Source organism: Psammomys obesus, unplaced genomic scaffold (genome assembly GCF_907164565.1).
Source record: "Psammomys obesus unplaced genomic scaffold, mPsaObe1.curated_primary_1811, whole genome shotgun sequence".
NCBI classification, from domain to species: Eukaryota; Metazoa; Chordata; class Mammalia; order Rodentia; family Muridae; genus Psammomys; species Psammomys obesus.
This window is the reverse complement of record NW_026591918.1, coordinates 2,207,180-2,218,564: the sequence shown is the minus strand read 5'-3', so window position 1 is coordinate 2,218,564 and position 11,385 is coordinate 2,207,180. Positions and strand designations below refer to the sequence as shown.

The window sequence follows — 11,385 nt, the reverse complement described above, 5'->3', positions numbered from 1 at the left end:
CCTGGCGGCGGCGCGCGCCGCTGACGCCACCGCCCGGCGACCTCGCTCGGCTCCGGGCGGGGGCGAGCCGCGCATGCGCACGGGGCGAGCGCGCCAGCGCGCGGGAAGCGTCGCTGGGAGGACCGCCTTCCCGCAGAGCCGAGGCTCGGCGCCCCGGGCCGCTCCTTGTTCGCGTCGCCCGAGCCTGCAGAGCACAGGCCGGTCACCTCCCCGACGTGGGTGACACCCCCTCCGCCGCCCCGTGCGGTTGCCCCTCGGGTGAGGGAAACAGGGCCGCGCAGAGACGGCCTCCCCCAGCAAACACCAGTTCTTACAGAACTGCACGGGCAGGGAAGGGAAGGATGCCGGCCGCCCGCAAGCCCATGAGGTACGGACACACCGAGGGACACACCGAAGTCTGCTTCGATGATTCTGGAAGGTGAGCGTGTCTGGAAACAGGACGGCTCAGGTGTGGATGCCGGGGCCGTCGCTGCGCGTCGGCAGCCCGAGGTGCCCCGCGCCGAGGGAGAGGGAGGAATGCGCAAGAGCGGCCGCCTCCTGAGGCTTGTTTGCCTGGAGCTGGCGAGGTCGGTCAGGGGTGTCAGGAAAGTTAAAATCCTTTTCCCCGGGGCGCGCCTTCTCGCCATCCCTGCAGCTCACCGCGTACTGCTCGTCAGATACCTCATCCTGTCAGCGATGGTAGCCTCCTTTGGCGTTAGTGATGTTAGTTCTCTTTGCACTGTTCTCTGTCCTTCCCTTTCCTTTGTAACGTGCTGACTTCGAGCGGACCTTCTATTTCGTTGCTAAACTCAAGGCGATTTCCTGCCCTCTAAAACACTAACATTTATTTTGTTTTATGGTAATGTGTGTGTGGCTGAGTATATCTGAGCTGCCATGTGGGTGGTGGGAACCCAACCCAGGGCCTCTGAAAGAACAGTAAGTGTTTGTAGGTCTGAGCCAACGCTCCAGCCCCCCTGTTCTTTCCGCTTATCTTTCTAAATGCCATTCCTGTCTATTACTGTCCAATTCTATGGCTTCCATACCATACAGAAAGGTGCCACACCTCTCTGCTCATTGGTCCATTAGAAAAAGATGTGACTCCACTGTTCTGGGGGCTAGAGATGATGACAGCAAGCCATGACCATTTCTTTTGAAGTTAAGGTCTTTTTGGATTGCTAGGCATCAGGCATAAGTCAAATACAAAATAAATAAATATTTACAAATAATCAGAAATATTAAGTGATTTGTGCAGTGATAATCATATGGGCAGGGAAGCTGATCTAGGCTGAAGAAGGAAAGCTTCTCTAAGGAAGTGTGTCTTGAAGTGAGAACTGAGAATTCAAGTAGGTGTTAAGAAATAAAGATGGGCCAGGGATGTGGCCTAGTGGTACCACAGTCCCCAGCTCACGAAAAAAAAAAAAAAAGAAAAAGAAGTCTGAAGAGTCGAGGGCACAAGTTAGATACACAGCTAGAGGCAATGACTCCCTCTTCATGAATTTTGTCTGTAGGCAGTAGTTCGGCAGTCGGGATAGAACTCTCTTAGCCCGCCTTCATCTGTGTCTGGCTGCTGGCTGGTCTCTTCTTGGGTAGACCCAGTATAAACATCAGCAGTTGCTGAAGTTTGCGATGGCTGTCTTGCCCAGAATCGTGTAGCTTCCTCTTCCGCAGCGGCCCCTGAGCATTAGAGAACACAATGTAAATGTCTAGTTTAGGCCCTCAACGCTGAGAAGTCACTTATTGTCAGCACCTTAAGCAGTCATGAATCTACAGTCTCTGGAAATAAAGGCTGGGAGCCGCATTTGTAGTGTCCATAAATATTTAGAAGGCAGTTTAATAGTATTAAGTGCCCTCTCGGGTCTATGACCCCCGCATTGGCTTTTGAAAGGGTTCACCACATCAAGAATGGGTTTCCCTTGGTGGACTAGACCTTGAACCCAGACAGCGCTTGGTTACCCCATGCTGTCGTGCCACATATGTCCACCCAAGTGAACCTATCTCGCCTAGATGCTGGTGTCCTAGTCAGAGGCTGGTCTCAAAGTTAATATACCGATGAGGTTGCCTCTGCCTCCCAAACACTGAGATAAACACTTTATGACCCTTCCGTTTTCTCATGTGAGAATTGATCATTTTTTCTTCTAAATATTCATTTTATTCATATTTCTTCCTTCCTTCCCTCTCTCCTTTCCTTTCTCTTTATTCATTTATTTTTGCCATTTGCCCTATGCTGTTTTTATTTAATTTGCAGTTTTATATGTGTCCAGATAGGACATAAAAAGGATAAACAAAAGTGTTGGAACGGGAGATGAGAGGATGAAAAAAAAAAAGAATAACAGATACATGTAGCTAATTTAATAATTATTTTTGGATAATTGAGCTCATAAATTTATTCAGCGAACACTTGTTATAATTCCATGTATCCCATGCTGTTTGGTACTGCAGATAGCATGGTGACTGAGGCAAACATAGTCCCAGCTGTTGCAGAGATTATGTACTCGTCTTTTTCTTACATTATTACTAAGAAATAATTTTATGACAAGGAAGAACTATACAGAACATTAAACTCATTTCATTTTATAGAATGGGAAGTTAGTAGTTTGTTATTGATGTTTATTTGGAAAAATGAGAAAAATATTCACTAATGTCTTGATTTTTGTTTCAAAATATATAAAGATAGCATCTTATTAAGAGTTTTCCTGAAACGGGGTGACATTTTAATATGTGTATGTCTTTCACAGCTTTATTGTGACTTGTGGAAGTGATGGTGATGTGAGGATGTGGGAAGATTTGGATGATGATGATCCGAAGTCCATTAATGTTGGAGAAAAGGCTTTTTCATGTGCTTTGAAGGTACTTATTTCAGTTGGTTGAGGAAATGACAGTATATGACTTTTATGCTTGTTTGAAAAAAATTATATAAAAATATAAATTTTCCCTGGCTGGGAACCTAACTCAGGTCCTCTGGAAGAGTAGTAGTAAGTGCTCTTAACTGCTGAGCCGGGTAGTAAAACTATTTCTTAATAGAAGTTTTGAATATATGTGATTCATTTTTCTTTCTCTCCCCAGTATTTTGTTGTTTGTTTGTTTCTTAGAATGTATCTTCTGCAGGCCAGGCTGGCCTCAGGCTCACTATGTAGCTAAGGGTGACCTTGAACTCCTGCTCCTCCTGCTTCCACTTCCCAAATGGTAGGATTGTGTTGTGCTGGGGAGATCAAATCAGGGCTTTGTGCATGCCAGGAGAGCACTCTACCAACTGAATTACATCCCAACCCATTGTCACTGTTTGTAATAGCAAGAGTTGGAAGCAGTTGAGGGAATTCTCAGAGAATTCGTTTTATTTTGTGATATAGTCACAAAATAAATATTCAGTTACTAAAACGGGATAGCTTTTGTATATCTGCATCAGAAAAGATGTTAATAAGTGAAAAAATTAAAAGTTATAGAAATACCTGCATACTGTGATGTTTTAAAAGTTTTAAAAATACAAATTATTTGCATGCGTTTAGGAAAAAGTTAAAATGACATAATCTCTGAATGTTAAAAGAGATTACCTTAATAGAGTAGAAAATTCCATCTTTGTCTAGGGCACTTTTATATTGTGTTTTTTTTCCTCCAATAATAATTATGCCTTGTGTTTGTAATGAAAAAGTCTGTCAGGAAGGAAAAACAAATAAGGTCTTATATATTACTTTGTAACAAATTACCACAAACTCAGTGGTTTAAAACATTTGATTGCTTCACAATCCAGGAGGCAAACAGTCTGAGATTTAAGCTGGCAACAGACTTTACTCTTGCTGGTCTATGAGGGATAAACTTGTTTCTTGTCTGCCTTCTGGTTGTCACAATCTGAATCAATCCTTGTCTCCATGTCACTCCATCTCAGCAGTGGATTCTGCTGTTATCTTTAATTTACCCTGCTCTGGAAAGCATAATTATGTTGTGGAAACATGGAGAGGGAAGTACTGTAGTGGCTCTTTTGATGTCTTCTGCACTGAAAAGATTTCCTATGATAACGTGTTTCCTCATGTTTTTGATATATGGCATACTGTAAAATATAACTGTTTTTCTTACCAAAAGTAAAAGAAAAATTACATGCTACAAGAGTGGCTTGTAAAGGCAGAATTAGGTTTTCTAAAGCTAGGATATTTTTCTCACTAGGGTTTACTATAGGGAATTGTATGCTGAAAAGTTCTCTCTACATGAACTGTGTTTAGAAGGCTTTGTGGTTTTTTTTTTTCCAGGACTTTTCGTTATGGAGATACTATTAACTGATTTGGATTTGTTATGCCAGCATGTCTGTTTTTTTTTTTTTTTTCTTTAAGAATGGAAAATTGGTTGCTGCAGTTTCTAATAACACCGTCCAAGTCTATACATTCCCTGAAGGAGTTCCTGATGGCATATTAACACGCTTCACTACAAATGCAAACCATGTGGTCTTCAGTAATGATGGCAGTAAGATTGCTGCTGGGTCAAGGTGAGCTCAGCTCCCACACACTGTTTGAAGGGAGATAGTTTTAGGATACCATCCACCTTTATTGTTGTTGCCAAGTCTTTAATAAAGCTTTTGGAGGACAGACTTGTGATTTAAAATATATATTGCTTTTAGAACTGAAAAAGATCAGAGAAAGAGGATAACGTGTTACAAATTTAATAACTTATTTTTACGTAGAATCAAAAGCAGGATTTCTGCAGAATCTCTCTCTCTCTCTCTCTCTTGGTTTTTGAGACAGGGTTTCTCTGTGTATGTAGCCCTGGCTGTCGGAGAACTCTCTATAGATCAGGCTTGCTTCTACTCGTAAGGTCTGGGTCTAAAGGTATACCACCACACCCAGCTTCTGCACAAGTCCTTAATCCTCCTTATAAGAAAAATAAAATAAACTTATTGAATGCTGAGGTGGGGCGTGATAGATAGAACTTTCTAAACTCGTTCTAACTGTTAATTAGACTGGCAATAGAAGCTTAGAAGTATCCAGAGAAGCCATTTAGGCAGTGCTTGTATTTTAACAAGGTAAGAAGTTTTGACTTGGATTTTCAGAATTTTTATTGAACAAAATGAAACAGTAAGTTATTAAGTTTGGGTGATAGTTTGCAAGTTGTTTTAAAATTTATAGCATTCACTATATTGGTTTTTATTGCCATTTATTCATGTGATTCCTCTTACCGGTTTATAGTGATTTTCTGGTGAAAGTTGTGGACGTGATGGATAACAGCCAGCAGCAAACATTTAGAGGACATGATGCCCCTGTTTTAAGTCTGTCTTTTGATCCTAAGGATATCTTTCTGGTAATTCTTTCATTCCTTTGTCATTTTATTGGATATGTGTAAAGCTATTGGCAGAAAGTTTTGTCCTATTGGTAAAAGACTTTAATCAGCTGAACCAATTTCTATGTGATATTATACCCATAATAATTATACATAGTAGAGATAATATATATAATATAATTATAGAGAATTTTTTTTTTTAAATTTCTACAGGCATCAGCTAGTTGTGATGGAACTGTCAGAGTATGGAATGTTTCTGACCAGGTAAATTAGTAAATTGAAATTCAAAACATTTTGTCCATTTCTATGATATTTTGAGTGTTGCATATTATATTATTGATCCAAAGTAGTTGTTTATCTTTTTAATATGTTTCTTTGCATAGCATTAAGCATTACCTTTATTATTCCAAAATAATCTGATATAAACATAAATATATTGAGTGTTGAACAATCACAAGCTCACAGAAGGAACTATAAATAGTATTTAACTTTTAAGGTTGATAAATTAGAGGGGGCAAGTTAGTCATTATAGATTTAGAAGATAACTACTGTGTTTGGGCTTGTATTAATGTTGCTAATAGAGAAATAAATAAGACAGAGGCTATAATAAGGCTAAGGAATAGCCTTAGAAGTTGCTATCCCTCATAGACCAGCAAGAGTAAAGTCTGTTGCCAGCTTAAACCTTGGCCGAATTAGTTCTGGCTTTGATAATGTCATGCCTTAACATTATGGGAGACCTCTCAAGATTTTTTCATTTTTGTTGGCATGTCTATTTTAATTTATGGAAGGTCATTTTGGTTTGGGAAAGTCTTGATTGCTTCATGTGCACAGAAAATGTTCTTGTGTAAGATTTATGCTGTTCTTGTATCTGAAAAATTTAAAACAGTATAGGCTAACTATACTAACAGTGATAGTTAAAGTGTATTAAGTTGCTTTTCCCCAAGACATAGCAAGTAAAGGAAACCACCTGTTCGATCTCGGTTTTGCATCTATTCTGAGAGAAAGTTTTGATACAGAGAAGTGAGTTTGTTCTCTTTAAAATCAGACATGTGCTGTTAGTTGGCCAGTACTCCAAAAGTGCAGTGGCGTGGTGAATGCAAAGGCCGTCTGCAGACTTGCTTGGCAACCCAAGACCGGCAAAGTAAGTGCTGCTCACTTTCAGCCCTACATGATTTCTTTTACTGCGAAATGTTTGTTTTTATTGTGACTTTATTTGCATTTTATATTTTAGAACTCCAAGCCAAGCAATTAATCCTGAAGTGCCTCGAGAAGCATTTCCAACTTTTCAATTTTTTATTGTGTGTATGAATACGATTTGGGGTACATGCATGCATGCCATGACTTGCTTGTAGAGAGGACAGCAGACAACTTTTAAAAAGAGTCTATGAAAGTTGAGGTGTGGGCTGGCAAGATATCTCTATGGGGTTAATAACGCTTGTTAGGAGAGGATAAATGTTTCCTTGGGCTCATAAAAGTGAGAGGATGGATTTTTTTTTCCAAATTGTATATTTTACATGAACTGTTTTCATATTTTTCCCATTAATGCTTAATGGAACAACTCTGAAACAGGATTATATTAGTGTTGAATACTCAGAATAGATGACTCAGTGATACATCTAGGTATATTCTGTAAGTATATTTATACACATGCATTACACTATATGTATAACAAAAAAAATATACCAATCTATGAGATTGCAAATGTCTTAGGTGTTCATTTATAGGGAAGTGGTTAAATAAATTTTGGTAGTCCTGAAAGTAACATTCTTTCTAATGGTTAGAATGAGAAATATCTTTTATGAAATAGACTTTAAGATACATTAAGAACAAACCACTAAGCTACAAAATTGTAGGTATAGATGGAATGATAATACTTATTAGTAAAGAAATACTTGTAAATATGATTGCTTAAACATATACATACGTATGCATTCTTTTTTGTTTTATTTTGAAAGGGCACTCATGATCAGGCTTGCTATGTAGCTCATTCTTGCTTCTGCCTCTGAATGCTAAGATTACAGGCTTGCAAGCATCCTGCTCACATTTGTACTTTTAAAGTCGGCTTATATTTGCTTTTATGAGTAGAATTGGTTATGATTTGGACTTTGAGGACAGGCTCTTCCTTGTGGAGCTTGTGACTATTTCCTCTTTGACACAGGACCGGCTGTGTAGCCCAGGCTACTTTGAAGTCAGAATTCCCCTGCCTCTTTCTAAATGCTGCGATTATAGGGATGTTTAATGGGCGTGCTTTATTTTGAAGAGGGGCTCATGACCAAGCTCGTGGTGTGCTTTCATAGGGTAAGTGAGCCCTGAGAATGAAGATACAGCCAGGGAGCTGCCCACGCCTGTGATCCTAGCACTCAGAGAGCAGAGGCAGGCGCTTTCTGAGTTCAAGGCCGGCCTGGTCTACAGAACGAGCCCAGGATAGCCAAGGCTGCACAGAGAAACCTGTCTTAACAAAACAACAACAAAAACATCTTAACAAAATAAATTAAAGAAGTAGTTTAAAATGTAGTTAAGGGCCAGTGGGATGGCTCAGTGGCTAAAAGTACTTGCTGCTCAGGAGCCAGCCAGGTGGCAGGGGAGAACAGACTCTGGAGAGTTGTTCTCTGGCCTCCGTGTGCGCACTGAAGCATGCTGGCTCTCTCACACGCGCACACATGATATTTAATATATGCGCTAGCCGCTACACTACTGCTTTGCTTTCTATTGAGAGGAACAGAACGATGGTCACGTACGGTTCTTCTTATCAAAACTGCACATGAAGTGACTTTTGAGGTTTGTTAGTAATCGAAATTAAAATTTGCTTTTGTATCTTGTAAATTTAGCAAATTTACAGTGCTGTTGAGTTTATGTAACTTTGTCTTTCCCAATAGTTACTAGCAGTTCCTGTGGAGAAATGTGTTAAGATGTACAGAAGAGAAACTTGGAGTAACCCATTTGATCTTTCAGATAGTTCTGTCTCTCAGGTAGGTTTTGTGACACATGGAGTAGTAAGTATAGAGAAGATTTAATGCACACTTCACTAAAACCAGTTGTCAGATATGAGGTGTGTGGGCTGCAGGGATGGCTTAGTGGCTAAGAGTCCTGGCTACTCTTCCAGAGCACCCAGGTTTGAGTCCTATCAGCCACATGCTGACTAACAACCATCTGTATGTAACTCCAGTTTCAGAGTATCTGATGATCTCTTTTGCTTTCCACGGAATACATGCAGATGGAACACAGGCATACATGCAAGCAAAATACCTATACACATACAAATAAGCTAAATTTTAAAAATGAGTTTATAGGAAGTAAAATTGCCCTTAATGCTAAGCATTGATACATTTAATCGCAGCACTCAGAGGCATTGGCAGGTGGATCTCTGAGTCTAAGGCCAGCCTGGTCTACAGAGTGAGTTCTAGGATAGACAGGGCTGCACAGAGAAACCCTGTCTTGAAAACAACAACAACAACAATTACCCTTAGCTTGATACTAGAGTAAATTAATTATTGATTTGTTTATTTATTTGTTCGTTTACTTATTTTGGTTTTTTTGAGGCAGGGTTTCTCTATGTAGTCTTGGCTCTGCTAGACTCACTTTGTAGACCAGGCTGACTGCAAACTCACCAAGATCCGCCTGCCTCTGCTTCTTTGAGTATTGGGATTACAGGCATGAGTTCAGCTTAATTATTGAATTTTTATTGTGAATTTCAATAAGACTTGTGATTCTAGTCTCCAGAACTTTAGCAGAAGAAAGATTGTGAGGTTTCATTTATTTATTTTTTAAAGATTTATTTTTGTTTTGTTTCTGTTTTTCAGCCAGTCTCTCACCACATGGCCCTGTCTGGTCTACAGCCAGGCTGTCCTTGAACTCATAAAGATCCACCTGCCTTAGCCTTACTAGAATTAAAGATGTTTGCCATGGCTGGCTAGACTTAACTCTTTTTTTTTTTTTTTTGAAATTTAATTTTTTTTTTCTTTAAGATTTATTCTTTTTTATTTTAAGTGTATACATTTTTTGTCTGCGTGTAAATGGACTGTGTATATGCTTGGTGCTTGAGGAGGCCAGAAGAGGGCTCTTGATCCCCTGGAACTGGAGTTCGGGATGGTTGTAAGCTGCCTTGTGGGTACAGAGAACTGAACCCAGATCCTCTGCAAAAGCAGCCAGTGCTTCTAACTGCTGAGCCACCTCTCCAGCACCTTGTTATTTTTCTTATTCTTTCTCTATCTCTCATTTCTACTAAGTTTTAGGTCAAAATATTACTCTTCTACATTTGCTCACCTACACTCATATATGTGTTTTTTTTTTTTTTTTGTTTTTTTTTTTTTTTTTCAGTTAAAAGCTCAGGGTCTGAACAGTAACTTGCTGAGGTTCACCTCACTTACTGGTTGTCTTCATGTCTTTTTTTTTTTTTCTTTTCTTTTCTTTTTCCACAGTATGTCTTTGTCTTTATCTTAATGGTGAATGTCAGGAGAATTCCCAGTAGATTTTTGTTGTTGTTGTTGTTTGGTTTTTTTTTTTTTTTTTTGGATGGTAACATTGTTTTATATTTCATTTTTAAAATTAAGCAGGTATTAATTTTCTGTTGGCTAACAAAATGATATATGCTAATAGCTGAAAATTATTGAAAAAGATTAAAAATAAATACACTTTACTGCATTGTATATATCAAATGTAATTAGAATAACTGAGAGTAGAGATTTTAAACTATTTGGGGTAATAAAACGAATAGTTTCAAAATGTACAACATTATTATTAACTGTTTTTTTGTAGGCACTCAATATAGTAACCTGGTCTCCCTGTGGGCAGTATTTGGCTGCAGGTACTATTAATGGCTTAATTGTAGTTTGGAATGTGGAAACCAAAGACTGCATGGAAAGGTACAGTTTATTGTTTTTGTTTAATTAGGAAGCGTTTGTACATTTTGACTGTTATTCCAAATGAAAATAGCTCTTCGAGTGAAAACCATTACATTTTTATATGTATTTGCTCATTTACCATGTATGTGCATGTCTTAGCGCATGCGTGCCACACTGTACAGTGGTGATCGGAGGACATTGCGTGAGTAAGTTCTCTCCTCCCATTGGGGGGTTCTAGAGGTCAAACCCAGGCTGACAAGTGTCCACACACACTGAACCGTCTCACTGCCGCCATGTGCTCCTTACAGATGGGAATTTCCCTAGACAGTAAGGAAATGTGCAGTTTTTGTCCTGGACGCGCTGAGGACTAAGTACGTGCTAGACAAGGGCTGTTTGCTACTGAGTCACAGTCTCTGCTCCAGCTGACTGTACCCTTAAGTCCACTTTTTCCTTTTTAGGGTAAAACACGAGAAAGGCTATGCGATTTGTGGCCTGGCCTGGCATCCTACCTGTGGTAGAATATGTTACACTGATGTGGAAGGGAACCTCGGGGTCCTGGAAAATGTCTGTGACCTCAGTGGAAAGGTGTCAAGCAATAAGGTAATGTGTGGTATGCGAGGACGGTTTCGTCCAGGGGTTTCTGCACTTGTATGGATTTAGAAAATGTGTCATAAACCACCTCATCTTCTTGTGAAATTCCAGTTTATGGTTCTGTCTTAGCAGTTTAGTAATCATCTATAATAGAACATTTCTCAAATATATTTTGCAAGTAAGAATTGTTTCCTTCATTTAATGCTTTTTCTTTATTTCTTTGTAAATTACTATCTGTACATTTTGTATGAGGATTGTTAAATATTTTAGAGAAAAAACTTAAAATTTAATAACTGAATTAGATCTCAGTCGGCTTATAAACTCTTGAGTCAGGCTCTACTCTTGAGCCTGCTGGCTACCTCCTCTGCTTGGTCACAAAACTTTATTAGAGTTGGTGGCTTTGTTTATATCTCCTTGCCTTTGTTGGTTCATGCTCCTTGACAAAGGTGCCTTTTCGTATTTCAAGTTTTAGTGTGGACTTCTACTTGAAGGTTGTAGACTGAATGTTCTTCTCAAAAACCCTATTAAAATGAAATTAGATAACTTTTTAATGTAAGGAATCACATAGGGTAAAGAAAACAATTGAAGTAATGGTAGAAATAAAATTTTGCAGAGTAAAAACACAAGAGATTGTGTTAAGTAGGTTTTCAGAAATTTGGATCTTAATCTTACAATGGTGGAAAACCTAGGTACAACCAGCTTGTGTGACTAGATC

General features: G+C 39.2%; 1 protein-coding gene across 1 annotated transcript in view; it reads left to right on the top strand.

Annotated features, from left to right (window-relative positions):
• The first annotated feature begins 94 nt into the window (after positions 1–94).
• The window catches only part of Wdhd1 (WD repeat and HMG-box DNA binding protein 1), a 35,622-nt gene continuing 24,331 nt past the window's right edge, over positions 95–11,385 (top strand). Inside the window, exons 1-9 of the mRNA XM_055612305.1 lie at positions 95–418; positions 2,715–2,826; positions 4,299–4,450; positions 5,148–5,259; positions 5,452–5,502; positions 6,284–6,379; positions 8,115–8,207; positions 9,994–10,100; positions 10,538–10,679. Coding sequence (XP_055468280.1) covers positions 342–418; positions 2,715–2,826; positions 4,299–4,450; positions 5,148–5,259; positions 5,452–5,502; positions 6,284–6,379; positions 8,115–8,207; positions 9,994–10,100; positions 10,538–10,679 — 942 coding nt within the window. The 5' untranslated portion in view covers positions 95–341. The remainder of the gene's footprint in view (positions 419–2,714; positions 2,827–4,298; positions 4,451–5,147; positions 5,260–5,451; positions 5,503–6,283; positions 6,380–8,114; positions 8,208–9,993; positions 10,101–10,537; positions 10,680–11,385) is intronic.